The following is a 21,719-nucleotide window of genomic DNA, read 5'->3' on the forward strand; positions in this document are numbered from 1 at the left end:
CAAGTCCTGAAAATAGCGGGAATATATATTTTCCCGCTATTTTCAGGACTTGGTGAGAAGTTAGTCTGCTGGTCAAATCCTTCACTACAGTTACATGTCTGAATGTGCAGCCTACTCATGCCATGTGTACTGAATACTGGGGTGTTGCAAGAAACTTGCGATCAATTGCGAGTCAATTTCTGGTCTACTTAAATCAAACGTCTTGCAGTTGATACAAATAAGTGATTTATTGCTAATTTACTCCTTGAAACAAGAAGTTTAATCTGCTTTGCTACTGCAGCTAATGCAGGCCTGGCTAATGTTAATTTATCAGTTGTAAAATTGCAACAGAATATTTGCCAGTGATCTTAAATATTTTCTTGCAACACCCCCTTAGTCTTCGTGCGGAGACACACTTGTTGATCAAATTTTAAATCAGGGTCTGTGCCTGCAGACTAACGCGAAGTGACCATCATGAATAGGTCGATGATGAAATCATGCATATACTTTAGCGTTCATACGCGATGATAACCCAGAGAAGAGATGACCGCGAAAGGGCATCGATCTCCGGGAAGAATGAATGATGGACACAGCTAAAAGGCAGTTACGGTTTCTCCATCACATGAACTTATTATGAGGAAAGCAGAAATATTTCTTTATCTTCTTGAATGTGACGGAAACGGTGATTTTAAAAGTTGCTATGACCGTGAGGCGAACGGAAGACTTGAATTTTCCCGCAGCGTCATACCGCCATTCAGTAGATATATGGACTGATGGAGCAAGTACAAGCTCAATGCATGAGACGTCCGTAATCGTGTCTTCTATTTCACAAGATGGCTGCTTACGGGAGTATAAAATCACTGAGGCTGGTTAAAGCGTGTTCTCTGGTCATCTTTTGCTTGGTCTGTTTGGGATTTATGCTATCCTTCCAGCAAATGTGGCTTCAAAGAGCTAGAGTGAGTATAAACATATTATTAATCATCATGATCATTGCTTTACTACTATGCCCGGCCTGACTAGGCCTACGGCTACGTGATCGGTCTGTGTAATGTATAACGATACATTAAATTACCAAATAATTAACATTCCATATAAGTTTCAAACAAGACAATGCAAGATATAAAGTCTTGTTCAATCATGGAGCTCCATGGTTCAATCGATAACCCCAACAACAAGTGCTGTTGCCTGCAGGGGCGTCGATCCATTTTTCAGATTGGGGGGGAGCAAAAATCATGAAGCAACTTTCCAAAGGCAAAACAAACCAACACACACACACACATGCACACGCACGCTCACCCACACACACACACACACAAACATATATATATATATATATATGAATCATGAGATAGAGACACATATCACAGAAACATATTAATGCGAGCGCGAAGCGCGAGCTGAAATTTTTTGATATACTGACCTGATAACAGGAAAAAGGTGCCTGTTTAGGACTGTTTGTAGTAACTCATGAGGAGAATACATATTTCACTACACAGATAATGCGAGTGCTGCCGAGACCGAGCTGAGACCTGAAAGCTTGATATTCTAAGCATTTTTGGTACCAATGATTAAGATGGGTATCTACAAACCAAACAATAGATGCGAAGCGCGAGCTGAAAATTTTGATATTTCGATCTGAAAAATATTGAGTTTTTAATAAAGAACAAGATAAATAAAATAAGATCCAACAAAAGATAATTGCAAAAGATTATTGCAAATCGAAGCGGGAGTTCTTTTGGGGTTTAAAACTGAAAACGGGTCATTCTGTTCACCTATTTAATCATGAAAAGTAAGGTTTTTCTGCTACAGAAATGATGCGAGCGCGAAGCACGAGCTGAAAAATTTTATATTCCAATCTGAAAAGCGGACATTTTGAGCACGATTTTGAATAAAGAATGAGTTGTGTATCTCAGTCTCGCTTGCTTATTTCTGTGTAACACTACAATCTTATTTTATTTTTTGCACTTGCAGAATTATTGGGGGGGGGGCAAAACGATATGTTTGCCCCCCCAAATATTTTCATTGGTAGGGCGATCGCCCCACCCCCCTTCCCCCCCAGGATCGACGCCTCTGGTTGCCTGACTTTGATATACTTAGCAATAGCCACTCGTGGGCCTGCGACAACAACCCGTGCACATGTAACCGTGACAGTAATGTTTATAGTGATTTATATTTAGACATTTTGCTGGTTATATACCCTTCTGTCTTATCCCCTCTTCGTCGTGTCTTGTACATTATTGTATGTCTCGTCTTGTCTCTTTAATTCGCAACGTGATCCTCTATCCAAATTACCTCCGACTGCTGAGCCTTGCCCTTGCTATGATCTACTTACATCAGGGGCAGATCCAGGATTTTGAAATAGGGGGGGGGCGCCAGCGGCGAGGGAGCGAAGCGACCGAGCGGGGGGAGGGTGTGGGAGGGGGGATACCCCCCTCCCACGGCAAGGACTTTTTCAAAAAATCATGTCCAAAAGTCGTATTTTGAGAGCACCTTTAGAAGAAAAATGCACACTTAAATCACTGTAACTTCATGAATAAAAGACACATACTGACTCATTTAGGAGCTGGTTTCCAGTCACACACCGTATAAGCGGTCATTCAAAACATACATTTGGCAAAGGCTCTTCACTTGCTTGCATCGTGTGATTGAAACGTCAAATTTAAATGATACGAAACTGAGACTTGTAATCGACATATTGTAATCAGCAAACCTATAGATTATCAAACATTAAAAATGGGGTAGGGGGGGGGGTTAATGTCACAATTTCTACTTTTTAACAATACACAATGTATCCTAGGGACGTTTTTCCCCAGCACGAAAGTATTTTTATTCTCCCCCCAACCCCCACCCCCCCGTCACATAAAATCTTCGCTCCTTACGCTGACATATAGCTGCCTATACACAGCAAACGCGGAGTGGGGTCGACTGGTGATTGAGAATATACAATTTTGCTCCTTGATAATAATTCGTTGGAATGATTACTTCGGCGAAACTTAGTTGGGGCGCCCTGGATAATATGCCTCTGAATCTACCAGAAAGTGTAAAAGTTAGTTTACATTAAATACAAATATGACAGACCTATAAAGTGGCGTACCTTGGGTCACGGCATTGGGGGGGGGGCACCAGCAAAAATTTTGAGTCACTTCGTGAGCGCGCGAAGCGCGCCCAGTTGCCAGGTATACTGACCTAACAGAGACATTTTAAGGACAGTGCCATTATCTTTTGTAACCATGATACGTACCTGTCTCGTTAAATAATGCGAGCGCGAAGCGCAAGCTGAAAGTCTTTTAAATATTGACTCTCCAAACAGGAAGATTTTAAGGACTATATTTTAGGAATCCATTAAGAGTATACACATCTCACCATAGTCATCTAATGCGATTGCCCATAAGCGCTTGCTTATTTTGTTAGAATTACATCTAAACATGCACATAAAGCACTTGTAATCATGATTACCATACCCATCTCACTAATCAAATCTTGCGAGCGCGAAGCGCGAGCTGAAAATTTAGGAAATTCAGACCTGGGGAGCGTTTCATGAAAGGATTTTATCCGACAAGTCCTGTTTTATCCGACAGTTACCATAGTAACAGTACCTCTCAGCCAATCAGAATCAAGGAATGTTGTCAGATCTGACAACTCGTCAGACAAACATGTTGATGAAACGCTTCCCAGAAGGGGGGCATTTTAATGCTTATTTGTAGGAATTCACGAAGACCATACGTAGTTCACTAACCAAATGATGCGAGTGCGAAGTGCGAGCTGAAAATTTTTGATATTCAGATCAGAAAAAGGGACATTTTAAGGACTGATTTTACGAATTTATTCATGGAGAGCAGACATATTACACAAAGCCACTACTGCGAACGTAAGCACGGACAGGAAATGATTTATATTAAGACCTTAAATGGGGCCATCACTTTTAAGTAGTCATGAAAAAGAAGCACACTATTGTACATAAAACAATAATAATTCGAAGTGCGAGGAAATACATTTGGCAGTTTGTTGTATATTGACTTGAAAACGGGAGGTTTTATAGTATAACAGGATTATATATCTCGGTAAACAGACAATGCGAGCACCAGGAACAATGAAGACATAGGCCCTATGCAAATTATGTTTCATAAAGTTATGAAAAGAAATGTTTCTTATGTAATATAACATAATTATGATATAATATAACATTATTATGAACAATAATGTCTTCTTTTCCACTACGTTTCTCTCCCTTTCTTCCTCTTTTTCTCCTTTTCCCCGTTTTTTTTTTTTTTTGGTCAACCGATTGGGGGGGGGGGGGCACGTGCCCCCCCCGTAGTTACGCCACTGGACCTATACATTTCAGTGAAAACGTACATGACCAAGGCAGAATGATAATGCTGCGCACGTGGCGCCCGATATAGGGCTTCATCTTTGAGTGAAGAATGATCTCGGGATAGACATTATCATTCGCATCGTTGACACTTTCTCTCGCGATCTGTTACTTACAATTTACATGTATTTGCCATAAAGACGGACAAACGCATGTTACAAAAAACACAAAATTTCGGGAAAAAATGATATCCAATCCAACATCTTCACACTGGTCACTGCACTGTAACTCCCGATTACAAGTGGTGCAACTTTCCAACCAATCGACTTGCGCGCCCTGGAATTCCGGAATTTACATATTGCAATACAGTATGACAGAGGTGCATTTGTGCGAACACAAAGGCCATGAGCGTAAGTTAAAATATAGTTTTGACTAGATCTAGCCCTTGAAATTGACTACATTGTACCAATCCAGTAAATATAACCATCAAAAAAAAAAAAAAATCCGGCGAAAATAGGGGGGGGGGGGGCGCGCCCGGGGCGCCCCCCTCTGGATCTGCCACTGTACATAATGAGAAAGCAGTCACTGTTGTCGCGGAACCTTTCTGATTATATAACCGATAAATCAATCTACCAGATGCACATGCCTGTGTAGGGCCCTGTCTACGGAGGATTGTGCTATTATTACTGGGGGTCACCTGTTGACCCAAGGAGCTTGTGACACAACTTTTTATGCTGAAAAGTCCCGACCGGAGCGCATTTAGAAAGAAAAATAACATCGAATCCTTTAAAGCACAGCATTAGACCAGTTCGGAGTTACCTCATGGTTAATTTTTGTCGATTGATCGTTTATTTATATCAGTATGATAGACAGATTTCAAAGCAAGATATTGTGTTTTTAGCATGCCTTACATAGCAGGATGCAGAAATCGAATATACCAGGTGAAGTGGCATATTGTGCCACTTTGGAGTTCCATTCTGCGCATGATCAGAAGAACGCCATTTGTACTAAAGTGATTCAATGAGATAAGCACTGACTGACTTGGATGTCTTGATTATTCATATTCTTTTGAATTCTGTTTTGAGTTAGCTCCACAAAAAACAACAATGTATCCACTAGCGACAGGTATTTCGGGCTATTCACGACCTAAACAGAGGTTGTTTGCAATATACTATAGGAAGGAAATATGCGTCCCACAAAAAACGAAACCGAGATTTATCGATGATTTATCATAACTTAATCACAAATACAATAGACAAATGACCTACCATTTTAAAGCTTAGAATCTCCTCTTTTATCTGAAATTACTTTTAAATTATTTCTCATTCACGCATGAGCGAGCAAAAGCAATTTCAAAACGGGATTCCAAAAAGTCACTTGGCTGGCCGTATCTGGGTTATAAAAATAAAACCACATTTTAAAAAGGTTCAATATCTGCTCTTTAATTTGATACCTCGATTACAGAAAATGGTCAAGGAATAACAAAGTTCTGGTTATTTGAAATAAGGCTTGATTTTCAATAATTTCATAAAATGAAGAGGTTTTACAGGCTCGCGTTCAAACTCATTCGAAACTCCGTTTTGTTGACGATCAGCCATGCATTAACTCTTTTGTTACCGTGCGATAGCTTCTGTAGGAAACTGGTGAAAACACGTTTATTTAATGAAATTGTGGAAATACAAGCATTGTTTCGAGGGATCATAACTTTTTTACTTCTTGACCATTTTTTCCCGCATTTTTTGTGATTAAGGTATCAAATGAAAGAGCAGATATTGAACTTTTTAGTCATGTAACTTTCTTTTTGAAATTTAGATACACCCCGCCAAATGAGTCTTTTGCATCCTTTCTTTGAATTGTTTTTGCTCATCCATGCGTAAATGAGGAATAATCTAAGTACAGTAATACCAGGTGAAAGAGGTGATTCTAAGCTTTAAATTGGTAGGTCATTTGTCTATTTTATTTGCGATTAAATTATGATAAATCATCACTAAATCTCGGTTTCGTTTATTCTGGGACGCACTGTATAGTGGTGGGTGCGGTTAGGGGGTCTTCAAAAGGACCCCCATCAGGTTAGCCAAGCTGAAAAAAGAAACTTCATGAAATCGGTGGTATGTCTTGCCTATTATCAGGGTCATCGATCTTTGGCTTGCGCGGGAAAGGACTCTGTTGTAGTGTGGAATTTCTTTGTAGCTTCTGTATATAAAAAATGTTTTCAGTTTGCTTGATTGTGTTCATTTTAACAGCCTCATCATACATGTTATATGCTGTGCATCCCAGATATGCTGCACCTACAGGCCTACAATATTTACGAGTCTCTTTGTTTGGACAATATCGCACACAACGCACTTTGTGCAACTATCTGCCACGTGTCCGAACATTTCATGGTTTGGCATTTGAAGCATCTCGGTGGCGGAGGAACTTATTGAAATACATCATCTTCTTGTTTGTCCGTCGATGCGACGAGGACCATCAAATCATCCTGGGGTTTAACCATTAGCTTGATGGGTACGCATGGGTACTCAGATGGCTAGTCAGGCCCCCGGGGGGGGGGGCACTCGACCAAAAAAGTGGTGGGGGTGTGCCGCGGGCGAGACAAAAAACGGGGGCCTTGGAGCGGGCTTATTGTAAAAAGGAGGGTCCTCGGAACGACAATGTTTGTGAAAACGGGGGTCCTTGGAACGGATCGCCAGCGTGTGAGTGCGTATGCATCCCTATGGAACGATCATGCGTGCATGATGCAGATAGCGCGGCCTCCGCCTGGGGAGCTCTGCGGCCGCTTTTCACCAAAATTGCAGCTCATTCAAAGGGATTGGAGCGGCGTAACGGAAAATATGCGAAGCTTTGGAGCGGATTTCTCTCTTCTTTTTTTTCGATAAGAAGAAAATGCTATGCCTTGGAGCGGCTTTCTTTGTTCTTTCTCTCAACAAGGCAAAAATGCTATGCCTTGGAACGGAAATTTGAGTGTGAAAATGGGGGTCCCCTCCGCGGCACATACCCACTATGCATTATATACTGAGTGCCCCCCCCCCCCCGGGTCAGGCCAATCTGTGCCCTAAATAGTCTCTGGCAGTGTGGACAGGGAATATTGGCTGCTGCTACAGGGTTGGCAGTCCTTGCCTTCCTGGCTTGCCTGCGGGCTACGGCCACTACGGTCCTATTGGCCTCACATGTTTCAGCACCCTTATGTACAGCTGTTTGCCATGTTCCTCTTTCTTGGGCTTTCTGTTCCCATGTGTCATGGTTGATGTTAAAAGACTTAAGTGATTCTTTTAGTGTGTCTTTTAAGCCCCTTTCACAATTGACGTACGACCTGTTTACGACCGCCTGCAACAGTTTTTTCCTGTTGTTGTACGATCGATCTCTTGGTGTCTTGCGAGCTCTAGCAGTCGTTGTAGACGAATTTGAGATGGTCGAGGTGGTTGTGACTGGTCGCATCTGAATTTGAACATGTTCAAAATCCAAACGCAATCAAATACGATTGATTTACTCGCGTCAGGTCGTATACCATCGGTCGGGCGATCATCGTGTGAGTGTTCAACGTTGTACGACTTGGTGCGAGAGGTGGCACAACTATGTGTAGTCGCATTTAGTCGGCTGGATGTCGTACAACACTTGCACATGTGCTAGAGACCTACAGAGACCAGTCTTGCGACTGGGTGCGATAATATAAGACTGTTGTAAGACCGATCGAAATAACGGCTTATAACATTCCACTACCGTTGCATTCACATGTATGCGACCGTTCAGCCCCTTTCACAATTGACGTCCGACCAGTTTACGACCGGCTGCAATAGTTTTTTCTTGCTGTTGCACAATCGATCTCTAGGTGTCTTGCGAGCACTCGCAGTCGTTGTAGACGGTCGCACGAACTCGAGGTGATCGTGACTGGTTTACTTCTGAACTTTGAACATGTTCAAAATCCGAACGCGATCAAATACGATCGTTTCACTCGCATCAGTCGTATCCGGGGTCGTACCATCGATCGGGCGATCATCGTGCGAGTGCTGTGCAACGTTGCACGACTTGGTCCGAGAGGTGGCACAATGAAATCTCGACTTGGGGTCGTACAACAATTGCACATGTGCTAGCGACCTACATGTACAGAGACCTGTCTTGCGACTGGGTGCGATAATATATGGGCCATAAGACTGTTGCCAGACCGATCGCAACGGCTTACAACATTGCACTACCGTTTCATTCGCATGTATGCGACCGTTCCCCTCGCAATCCCTCGTGCAACACTCGCATATGAATGCACGAGCACAATAGGATCATAAGCGACTTACTCGTGCAACGGATTTTACTGGTTGTTTTTGTTGTACGACAGCTGTTGCAACTGTGAAAGCCTCTGTGCGATCTTATGAGATAACTGGCGATTGATGCCTGTTGCAGCCTTTCGCACGACCAAAAGGTCGCAAATGGTCGTACGTCAATTGTGAAAGGGGCTTGAATCGCTTCTTTGGGCCTCCATGATAGCGTCTTCCTGGAGCTCGCCAAACAGAAGTTTCTTTGGAAGACGTTCGTCCGGCATGCGAGCTACATGTCCTGCCCACCGGAGCTGAGACTGCATCAGGACGGTGTACATGCTGGGCAGGTTCGTACGAGTGTGGACCTCAGTGTCTGGTATCCTGTCTTGCGTGGAAGACAGGATACCAGACAATGTGGAAATGGTTCAACTTCCTGGCTTGGCGCCGATATACTGTCCATGTTTCACAGCCGTACAACAATGTGGTAAGAACCATGGCCCTGTACACCTTGATCTTGGTTGTTGCTGAGATTCCTCTCCTGTTCCAAACGTTCTTGTATAATCTGCCAAAGGCAGCGCTTGCCTTAGCAAGTCTGACATTGACTTCATCGTCAATGACAACGTTTCTTGAGAGTGTGCTGCCGAGGTATGTGAACTTGTCCACCACATTTAGACGTCCGCTTATTGTGATGTTGGGTTCAACGTAAGGCTTTCCTGGAGCTGGTTGATGTAATACTTCAGTCTTCTTTGTGCTGATAGTAAGGCCGAAGTTGTTGCAGGCCTCAGAGAACTTGTCAACACTATGCTCAGTATCATGAGTATGCTGCATGTCAACCTCTGTGGAAGCATTGAGGGCACAATCATCAGCAAACAGGAAGTCATTGATAGTGTCAGTTGAGACTTTGGTTTTTGCTTTAAGCCTCCTAAGGTTGAAGACAGAGCCATCAGTCCTGTACCTGATGCCAATGCCCATGTTTGTGTTGCTGAAGGCATCAGTCAGCATGGCTGTTTTCATCGAACCAGTCCTTGTGTTTCCTGGTGCTTGGCCCAAGACACTCCATGGCTGTGTTATGCAACATGTCACGAAGTGCAACCCATGCATTCTCGACATCCTGGCCTTCCAAGGAAGTGGACTGTAAGCGTTGTTCCAGGGTGTCGGAAAAGGACTGTTTGAAGTTGTCGATTTTCAGTTTGTTGATGTCCAGACGCTTTTGCGCTTTCATGCCTTGTGGTCGTCTCTTGGGCTGAACATGGAGATTGAATTTGGAGACGACAAGGCAGTGATCTGTCCAACACTCCGCGCCACACATAGACTTAGTGACACGTACATCTTGTCTGTCCCTCTTCCTTACTATGATATAATCAATGAGATGCCAATGTTTTGAGCGTGGATGCATCCATGAAGTCCTGTTCCGGGTAGGGAGGTTGAACACTGTATTCGTAATCAAAAGGCCATGCTCTGCACAGGTCTGAAGGAGCAGCAGACCATTGCTGTTGCAGTTTCCGACCCCATGCTTCCCGATCACACCTTCCCAGGAGACGCTGTCATGGCCAACTCTCGCATTGAAATCACCAAAGATAGTGAGTTTGTCAGCATGGGGAACAGCTGTGATGACACTGTTCAAGTCTTAATAAAACTTGCCCTTGGTCTCATCAGGATTTGTCATGGTAGGGGCATATGCGCTGATGATGGTAATGAACTTTCTTTCCCCAGAAAGGGGCGGCGGAGGAACTTATTCAAATACATCATAACGTTCATGGTACATGCAAAATAAAGTTCTTTTGGCACTTCTCTTCTCTCAAAGGTCAAAAGAACCGACGGGGTGTTTTTCATCTCCAGGTCGATTCTTTTCTTGAACCTTTTGACTCATATGACCTTCTCCTTCTTCAATACCTCTAATAATTCTTCAATATCAGTACTTACCTTTCTTTTCTTCTTATATCGGTCGTACCAATCTGCTTTGATTGCTATTTCTGCAAATTCTGTCATCGAATTAAATTTTTTTGCTTGATGTTGGTGTTTGCACATTATCTTGAAATTATTTTTTCTCTCTCTATCTTCTGCTCTTGCCCTACATTTTCGTTTAGATATTCAATTCAATTCCAATAAAATTCAATACAAGAGTATAGATACAGTAATAACAAATACAATGTACATAATAAGGCAAGAAAATGTAAGGTACATGTAAAACAAGTATTAATCAGATACAAATGACAATAAAGACTATTGGAATTAGGTAGTTATAAAAACCTATCAAGGTTTGTCGAGATAACCACCCTTTAATACATAAAAAATAAAATAAGCCAAATTGAAACTATAAGTTTGGTAAAATGCTCATTAAAAATTGAATTCAATAACTGAAATCATTTGATAATACATGTACATGTAATGATATAAACGTAAGTTAAAACACGTTTAGCCTCACAAATCCAACACATAAACACACAAAGGCAGTAAAAATCATTGCTTTCACACTTGATTAAATATAGTTTCAATTTCCTGCTAAAAGCATCCGTTGAACTGATTGATCTTATTTCTATTGGAAGATTGATCCAAACAGCTGGAGCATGGTGTCTAAACAAGAATAAATTTTTATTTACAGTCCATAAGTGATATTTATTTTTGTTTCTTGTATTATAATCATGAAAATTAATATTTAAATCAAGCATAGACGATATTGAATTATGGAGTATATTATGTTTATGTTTAAAAATTAATATTGCACAGAAGTAGGAATTGAGTTGATAGATATTTAGAACATTGAATTTCACGAAAAGTTCTTTAATGTGGGCCAGTCTGTGAGAAAATGAACAAATTCGGATAACTCTTTTTTGTAAAATAAACAATCTTTCTAGTTTTGAAGGATATGTATTTTCCCACACTACATTACAATAAGACAAGTAAGGCAAGATTAAGGTATTATAAAAAGTTAAAAGAATGTGTTGAGGCAAGAAATCACTAAGTTTGCGGATGATACCGATATTCTTAGATATTTTATTTGTCACATCCATTATATGATTATTCCACGAAAGTCTTTCGTCAATTAAAACACCTAAAAACTTTGAATTACTTACACGTTTGATAACTTAATTATTCATTTTAATATTTAATACTTCAATATTATTTACTCTATTATGTCCATGAAATAATATTTACTCTATTATGTGCATGAAATAATGTATATTTTGATTTGTCCATATTCAAAGAGAGTTTGTTATAGTAAAACCATCCGGTTACATGAGGTAATTCTTGATATTTTTATCTTAATTTTGACTATTCGATTGTATTCATTCTAAGATAATAGTCAGCTCTTGTTGCTTTACAGACGAGTCATTAATAGTGCTATCCTTGCTCTTCTGGGCTTTCTTTGACTACTCCTGACCTTCTTTGGTGTAGTATACCATTCTCCTCATTCTAGTCGGTTAAACCTTACCTTAAAATGTTCAAAATATATAACAAACCATAGAAGTTCGAGCCAACAGTCTGTGTTTGACCTGTTATAGTAGACTTACAAGTTTAAAGCGTATAAGACTGCTGTCAAGACTTGTCCGTTTTTTTGGTCCTGGCGTCCACGTGGTTTGGATAGCTCTTTCGAAATTCCCGCCACTTTCCACCGGGTTAGCTCCGACGTGTTCACTCTCAAACGTCCAATCCTCTTCTCTAGAGACTTCTACATTTCCTTTGCCATTGAATGGCTGTCGATAGTGTTTAATAGTCGGCTGGTTGGTGGAACTGTAAAGTTTATTGTACATTATTAGTCGAAGTTAATGGATTTATCGTCTTTCTAATCGTCAAGAAAAAAACAGAAAAGAACAGCACTCCATCTGCTCTGACATTTCCCCCTTTCTCTTTTGAAACTCAATTTTATTCAAAGCTGCAGTCTACCTTTTCAAAAAAACAAGCAAACAAAAACAGAAATTTCATTTTTTTTCTACCCGATCTTGTTAAAACTAGGTTGGACTCAGCCCAGACGTGCCCGGGGTGAGTAGATGTAAATCTTCATCAGTCCCACCACTGGAAGCAAGATGGCGAGAACTTCAACATCCTGTCCGTCACCTTTCCTATAACCAATCGAACACCCAAAGCCTTGTAGCTATTGATCCTACTTCAGAGGTTGTAGGTCCAACCTCCGTGAAAACGACCACGTGCAAGCTGATATCACCCTTGACACCACGGGTTGGAGATACCTTACACTTTCACATTGAAGCAAGGAATGTTAAAGGACATCCGATCAAGTATGGCGGGGACTTCTGGTTTGGTGTCCTAGAGAGTCCCAAACTCAAGGTATGTTTCTACTCCGGGCTTTGAATCTTTTCGTATTGTCTTCAAACCCACACTGTAAAAAACTGCGTTGTTAATACTGACACCAATTGGTGTTAATAGAGGACCACACCCTGAGGTGTTAAAATTACACCCTAGAGATTAAACATAACACCAAAGAGTGTAAATGTAAGAACTAAAGGTGTTGTAATAACACCTATAAGGTGTAAAATTAACACCACCAATTTAACACCGGTGAAAAATAACTGGTGTGGTCCTGTTTGTACACCGGTTAACACCACAGTTTTTGCTGTGCATGATTGATGAAACCGTATAGAAAGCTAAGGCCTACATCATTTCATTCTTTTCATAGGTTATCTCGAACGAAACACATTTATTATTTTAATTTTGAGTTTAGGAGCAGAATTCAGCGATGGCAACATGTAGCATGTATTCACACATAATATTTTACATACTATCATTCCAAGAACCGTGGTTGCATTTGCCCCCATTGAAAGTCAAAATTTTAGCGACCATCCCACAGTCTATTATGACACGGAGCGATTTCCGTCTCAAGATACTCGTCATCATTCTTGGTCAAGTTATCAGGGACTCTGCTTATTTTCTTTGATTAACAAGAGTTAAGATTGAGATATTTAAAAGAAATATTATAGCGTAAGGCTTACACACCTACGTGCTTATGGTCCCCCATTCATATCCTACAAACTTAGCAGTAATTTTAGTAAGCCTGCACAGATCCACAGGTAACTCAAACGTATTCCGTCTAAGCGTATGCATGCCATACCTCAGGTTCAAAGTTATTAATGTATTCATTGTTGAACCTTATGGTACGCGAATGACAATGATGAACTGAGATCATTCCGGAATCCAGCAATTGATCATCAGTATACCTTCTTGAACCCTATCAGCTGTTCAACAGAGGTATAGGCCTACTACCCAGGAACTCTCTGTATATCGGGTCATGGGTCTTATTTTTCACTGGAATCATCAAAGTACTTTTTTACCATGCGAAAGGGTGGTATGTCTGTTATTCTCTTAATGTTCGACCCTTCTAAAGGACAATTAAAAACATTTCTTAAAGAGGGCGCTAAATAGGTAAATATAAAATAAACATTTTCCCAAGGATTCAAACAGATAAAAAGCAGATTCGGGTACTAATAAGACTTCTTTAAGATTAGAATGTTTGATGATGATACTCAAATATAACTTCATATTACCCCAATACAGACAGGCTTTAACATCTCTTTTAATAACCATCAATATAGTATCCCTTAAAGCAATGAGAATCCACTGTAACTAAAACCTTGGAGTACCTGGTCCATTGATTCTGTTACATTACGACTTTATAAAAAAAAAACAATTTTAATGGCAAATATCGTGATTCATCTATGGTTTAGAGCAGATTGTTAATCCTATTGCCAGGCTGACACTTGCACGACTTTTGGCCACGATTTTGTAGTGGCAAGTCGTGCCATTTTGGGGCACGAACTGGGAGGCTCCCGCACTCTTTACGACCTGTTCATGCATAGTTCACGACGAGTTCACGAATGCGTGCCCGTCATTGTCCACATTGACACGAACTGGCACGACGAGTTCACGCATAGTTTGCGCATAGTTGACGCACTTCCCGCATTGGCACGACGAGTTTGTGCAGTTCGGACTGTGTCGTGCTGAACTATTCGTGAACTCGACGTGAGCTGTTCGTGAACTATTCGTGACAGTCGTGGCATGGCGCGCACTACCACGCACTTGCACACATCCTCTCGCATCGTCCCGACGAGTTCACGACGAGTTCATGAACAGTTTGCGCATAGTTCACGACCCGGTAGCTAAATTTTGTCGTGACCAAAATTTTGAACATTTCAAAATTCTCGTCCCGACATGGCACGCAGTCACGACGTGTTTACGCACACTTCACGCCAGTTCACGACTAGTTTGCGCACTGGCACGACTTGAGTCGTGCCAATGCGTGACACAAAATCGTGCAAGTGTCAGGCTGGCTTATGTTATTATTATCAATCTTTCAAACATATTCCTTTATTTTACTTTATGTTCTAGATGTTCATGTTCATGCCATGGAGTGTCACTGCCATTACTAGTTGCTCAAATACCTTGTTTACAACCATATCCCCTTGAAATACATACATACATGCCAGCATATTAAAGGATGGTCTGGGCTGAAAATATTTATATCTAAATCAATAGAGTAAAATTCATAGAGAAAAATGCTACAAATTTCATCAAAATCGGATAACAAATAACGTAGAACAAGCGGTTTATCCATATTTTGTGATAACAGTTATATGCACGTTGTCATGAATATTCATAAGGTGGGCTGATGATGTCATATCCCCACTTTCCTTTTCTTATGTTTTTATATGAAATCATAATTCTTTAATTTTTTATACGTGTAAATGATGTGTCTTCATTTTGATGAAATAAGTTGCGGCAATAAATAACTAATTCACTTAATCAGTTGTCAATCCAATTGTTTTAGTTCATGGTAATTTTTTGATAAACCTCATTTCATAATTATAATAAAATGCAAAAGAACAAGTTGGGATATGACATCATCAGCCGACCTAATGAATATTCATGAAGACATGCCTAGAACTGTTTAACTGGAATAATGCAATTTTTTAAAATTCAATAACTTCGTTATTTGTTAACCGATTTTGATCAAATTTTCAACATTTTGCTTTGTGAATTTTACTTATTGAGATATAAATATATCCAGCCTGGGCCATCCCTTTAACCAACATCAGGGAAATGCAATATGGGAGTAAAATGAATAGAACGATAAGGGAAGAGGAAAGGAAAAATAGGGATAACGTTCCGGGCACTGATTACACGGGAAAGGCTTCAAGTCAGTTCAATTAGAGTTCACATTTATCACGTGAATAAATCATACCTCCTAGAATGGTTATGAGACATAAAAGGACATGATTTAACTGTGTTTCCACACTGTGGCAACACTGTTAATTGTCACTAGTATACATGTATTTCCACAGGTATGACACAGTATAGGCCTACTAATAACACCCATTGTGAGGTACTATAGTATAGTACTCACGGTCGTTACTTCGATATTCTTTACAGTCATGACAGTGTTACCACATTGTGATAATTTTACTGTTCACACTTTTGAATATGATTACCCGTAGTGTATTTCCATACGAAATATTAGGAAATGTCCTAATTCTTTTTTGTTTTAATTCATTTTTTTTAAATACGAAATTACCTTCTCTCTCAAGTCTCAACTATTGACAGATAAATGTATTTCAAAATATTGCTTTGCTTAGTATCATCTTTTATTTTCTTCAATATGCAGCTTTGTTTATCATCCATGCCGGTGTAGCCTCCTTGCTCTGTGTAAATATACTGCAAGAAGAATTATCAATGCATAATGTTGCAATCGCATATTAATCATTGTTCTATCTTTACATTATAGGCGATATGGGGCCCTATCATTTAGACTGATTAATGATGGTACTTTGATCATGCTGAGTGATGTGTGATAGTAAAAAAATAAAAACAAACAAACTTTATGATATGATATTTGAATGAAAAGGGAATATTCTGGGGAGTGGGGGCTGACTCCCAAGAATCAAACCATTTTCTTAAATCAATTAAATGCCTTTCTTCCTTCACTCCACAGGCTTCCACGGCATCTCGTATTATTGACCATCATAACGGCACATACAGCCTGTATTTCTTAGCGGGTTGGGCAGGGGATGTTAGAGTTAGAATCATCCTCGTTCATCCCAGTGCAGCTATTGATTACCTCAGAAACTCGTTTCGGTGAGTACGCTCGCATAAATTACTTGGCGGTGCACACTGGCGCACATATGGGGGGGGCTGTAACCTCCCCCAAAAAATCACGACCAAGAGAGAAAAAAAGAGAAAATAATAATAACATTTGTAGGGCGCTTTATACGGATGTTTCAAAGCGCGCGAAAATGAAAGAAAAGGAAATGGAAAAGGGTGTAATATGATATTTTTTTTTATATTATGTCAAAATCTATCACAAACTGAGATTTTTGTAATAAACATGTCAAAATATTTGCTCGCTCGCATTTTAAAAAATTCACGCGATATGCCATATCGAGCCCCCTCGAAATTCTGGGCTCGTTATGCCACTGCCGGTGCACTAAAAAAGCAAACTACTTTGTCACCTTTTTTCGGGATGACGAAGGAAAAAATAATGTTTTTACCTAGGTCTCTTTATATAAGTCCATTTTTTAAGATCGTCTTCAAAAATAGAATTGGTCTTTTTGGGTGTGATTGATGCAAAAATATGTGAATTCTATGTGTGTGGTAAAAGAAAACTACATATTCCTTGTACAAGATATTAGAAGACAATTCATGGATTCGTCATAACCTTCTTTAAAGAAAAAGAAACCTGTAAAATAATTTGCAGTGATATCTTTATTGTTTTACTTGTGAATCATTCTGTGATAGAAAACCTCCAAATTTTCTCAATGATACACTTTCCCCATTTTTTCTTCTGCTTGCCATAATTTCGGCGGACCGTTTCAATGCTTTTTGGGGGTTGTCCAAAAAGAAAAAAAAATCCAAAGCATGAAAACATGATGAAATCCTTCGTACCCCATGCTTGCACTGAATATACAACCTCGACCAAACCCAGACAAATTCAACAGTGTGAAGTACAGTTTATGAATCATACTGTTTTAATTTACATTCACCATACCACAAACATGAATTCGTGTCATAGCTATTCAATGAAATATAACAGACATACTCAAAGTGCACATGTAGGGCCTGTGTTCTTGTGTTGCAGTATTGAAGATTTCTTTTGGGTTATAATATTCACATAACAGTAAACTAAGCAGTCTATCATTCATTGAAATGTGTTATTTGATTGGGTGAAATGATGAATATAAAAAAAATCGTCCAATATACTGTCATTTTTTTCTGAAACCCTGAATGTATGCATTTATTCGCTACCTTCTTCTTTACCTCCAAACCTTTTGAAATAGGTTATATATAGTCATTTCCAAATGTCCTTTGAAATGATGAATATGTATATATTCAAGAAGAAAAATAAATGGGAGATAACAAAAAGGTGATGCGATTAACTTGACGTTTGGACATTTTATTAGAATTTTAGGTAAACATAAAATAGCTTTGCATTTTCAAAATCTGAGTGTCATATCGAAATATCGGGTCGTGTGGTCCAGTGGTTAGAGCATTGGACTCATAATCGCAAGGTTGTGAGTTCGAACCCCAACTCTGCCATTGTCTCCACTTTGATAAAAAGGCCCGAGAGTGATATCTGTCGTCTATAACGTCAGCCACTATGACTGATAAACCTAGACGTAAAACGTTTCATAGGTAATTGGTTATATACCAGCTTGGCGTTTACCAGTAAAATGCTGTCCTGCCGAGTTCCTACAGGAGTTACCACAAACAGAAACAGAAATACGCAAATTTGATTTGATTTGGTTCATTGTTCTCATCTGAATGCATTCATTATTCGTACAAATAAGATATTATCTTCTTCCAGATATGATATGAATTGTTTTTTTTTTAAATGTATGATTTTTTCCCCCACAGCCACGCTGAGGAGAAGGTGCTATGGAACGGTGTATTTATCTCAAAGGGATTGACGGAAAAATCAACATGTTGGATCAGCTACAATGGAAACACATCCAATGCATGTATATTTCAGCCGCAGAGGGCGCTTCGTCACACACTACTTGTTTGCAACCCACCTGCTTCTTTACCTTGTAGTAAATTGGTGGGTGTGGTTGGAGCTACTTCATACTCACATCAATTTCAACGAGTGCTTGCTCCTGATAAAGCATACTTATTCACCAGGTATGACATTCTCTCATTCATCTTTGTCAAAATATCTGAACTACTTCGTTAAAAGGAGGAGTTTGCTGAATATATACTCTACATGTCTAGACCCCAGGTCTAAACCTTGTTGCAAAGCGAGATAATAACACCCATTAAAGGTCAGTCCACCCCAGAAAAAAAGTTGATTAGAATCAATAGAGAAAAATTAAACAAGCATAATGCTGCAAATTTCATCAAATGTGGATAAAAAATGGGAAGTGGTGACATTTTAATTTTTCACTTATTTTTCATAAAATAGTTACATGCACAACTCACAGACATGCAAATTAGAGGGTCCATCACTCATTATTTCTTTTTTTTTAAATTGAATTATACAACATTTCAATTTGTACCAATTTGACATAAAGCACCCACTTAACTGAGCCATAAAATGCTATTATACCACATTTTCAGTGAGGAATAAAACTTTGTTTTACAGGACAATGAGGAGAAAATTAGAATATTTCATATAATAAAATACAAAAGAAATAGTGACTGATGTCATGAGTCCCCTCATTGGCATACCGGCCTGGTTGTGCATATCACTGTTTTGTAAAATTAAGCGAAACCTAAAAATATCATAACTGTATTATTTTACATTCGATTTTGATGGAATTTTCAGTGTGATGCTTGTTCGACTTTTCTCTTTTTTTCAAGTCAACTTGTTGTTGGGGTTGACTTGTCATTTAACACCCCACGTAAAGAGAATAAACAACCGGAAAGACCTAAAATACTTTCTCCATAGTGTTACTATTTTAACTTGTATCATAAGGAAGGCGATATTTGTATGATATTCATCCTCAAATCCTTGAAGAAAAATTATGGCTGTTAGTCCACCGATAAATACTTCGATTATTGCTTTTTACTTGTCAGATGTGTTAACAGATTGATTAAAATGAAAGATTGTATTCAAGCCATCTTGCCTAATATTGTAAAACATCTGACTACATAATCAAAGCAGAGACCAGTGGCATGATAACAAGGAGATCGAAGTAACCGTGATCTTGAGATGATATCACCCATTGAAGTATGGATTTATCTTGTCTATTTTATTACATTAGACCTTATGTGAACGCACCGCTAGCATTTGGAAAACCAATCACTATCCGAGGTAAGAGCAAATTGTTTTGATTCCATGATTAATCAGCTACAATATTGGATGGAAGAGAGAAACTCAGCAGAATAAAAAACACATTGATTTATCCAGTGCTAAATTGAGTTACTTACAACTAACCATTTATTTGAAGTAGATTTTAGTTAAGAAGTTTTCAATCAACGTTGACGTGATATAGGTAGACATTTACAAATAGATGATGTTTAAAACAAAAGGGTTTCAGTGTTCTTCTTTTCTTTTGATAGTATTTTGCCAACTGAAACCCTGTTTCAGTCCCAGGAGTAAGTGGCTTCGACCCCTGGCTATATTTGGTTTGGGTTGACTGCCCATTCCTATCTGATTACGTTTGTCACATTAATTATAGTTTATTATGTGGCAGTCACGGGCCACTTCTCATCAGTTCATGACAACATCAGGCCCAAAGAACAATGTAAAAAAAAAATCAGTGAATCTCTTCACCATCCTGTTCATTAGAATTTTTGGATACATAATATAATCTCAACAAAAAAATTAAACTTTGTCTTTGTTTATTTTTATTGTATTTGTATTTCCAGAAACGATAGATGAGAAAGGTATCCTTGATCCGCAGCTGATGTCGCTACCCATTTGTCAACCAGATTTATCCCAAACTCTGTCTGATGGCTTCTGGTATAAAGACCGTTGGAATTCATTGGTTTGCCAACCCCGTGTTAAATTCTCCATAAACACTATCCGTGAATGCTTGCAAGGACAGAATATTTATCTTACAGGAGACTCTACAACGCGCCAGTGGTTTGCAGAGATTGCTAAATCTTTGAATCTCGGCAGTGCGGTAGACCGAGAATTTAAAAACAAGTCTTTCCACCTACTCAGGACAGACAAGAAGAACAACATCAAACTGGAATTCATCTTTCATCCACTCTCTCTTCATCCATCTTCTGTGTTTGTTAATTTATCAGTGGTGCGATTCGAAGCAGACGTCTTGCTTAGCTTAGCCAAAACTCCTTGCCAAAGTGCAATAGTGGTTATAAGTCCGTGGGCGCACTTTCCAAACTACCCATGGGGTAGCTACCTTGACTGGTTAGAAGGTATATATGATGCTTATTCTTACCTTAAGAGGACGTGTCCAGATATAAAGCTTATCGTTAAAACACCTCATCCTGTTAATATGCAATGGGAGATGAAAGCTCGTGATTGGATGTTTTACCAGATGAAACAAGCCATGTGGAAAGTCTTTAAAGGTTCAGGGGCATTTTTTGTTGATGTATGGGACATGAATCTTTCATACCTCTCTGCACCGATCAATATGCATATGCCTAGTAACGTTGTCAAAGAAGAATTATCTCTGTTTCTTTCTCATGCTTGCCAAAGATGATGATTTTGAGTGTGTAATTCTTTGAAGTTTGGATTCTTTGAACATACGAATCATGCATGTGCTCATCCGTACATGTCAGAAGAGAAATATTGAGAAATAGAGCCATAGCAGAGCTGGTAAAATGAGTTCAGGTGCTACACTTGTTTATATAATTGGTCAAAATAACTAGTAACGTAGTCAATGCAATGTATATGTGTCTGATCAATTTGAGTAAGGGGGCTCGGAACGGTGTTGAAAGTGTGTGTGTCGGGGAGGGGGGGGGGTGGGCTGACTATGCAAACAGACACAATTGTACATGATTACTGAAAAGGGAGGAGGGGGGGGGGGTAGAAGCCCACGCGCATAGTTACTGTTACCAAAATTGGCTTCAGATACCAGAACAGTATTTTATTGATTTTGTCCCTTTTTTTGTCGCCTGTAATTGCACTATCGCATTGTTTTTTTTTGCCACATAGGAATTAACACTTGTGTCATCACAAGAAGATATTTATAAGGTAGGAAACATTTATTTGTGTTGATAAGATAGGCCTATACCTTACGGGCTTTCAAAACTGAATAATAGCCTTTGGAATA

General features: G+C 39.4%; 1 protein-coding gene across 1 annotated transcript; it reads left to right on the forward strand.

The window, feature by feature from the left end:
• Positions 1 to 455: 455 nt before the first annotated feature.
• On the forward strand, positions 456 to 21,387 carry LOC121419404 (NXPE family member 3-like). The gene is made up of 6 exons (XM_041613859.1): positions 456 to 935; positions 12,490 to 12,819; positions 16,475 to 16,617; positions 18,394 to 18,657; positions 19,740 to 19,789; positions 20,347 to 21,387. Exons 1-6 carry the CDS (start codon positions 813 to 815, stop codon positions 21,144 to 21,146), a joined length of 1,710 nt encoding a protein of 569 aa, XP_041469793.1. The 5' UTR covers positions 456 to 812; the 3' UTR covers positions 21,147 to 21,387.
• The last annotated feature ends 332 nt before the right edge of the window (positions 21,388 to 21,719 follow it).

This window comes from Lytechinus variegatus, chromosome 7 (genome assembly GCF_018143015.1).
Source record: "Lytechinus variegatus isolate NC3 chromosome 7, Lvar_3.0, whole genome shotgun sequence".
In the NCBI taxonomy this organism is placed as follows: Eukaryota; Metazoa; Echinodermata; class Echinoidea; order Temnopleuroida; family Toxopneustidae; genus Lytechinus; species Lytechinus variegatus.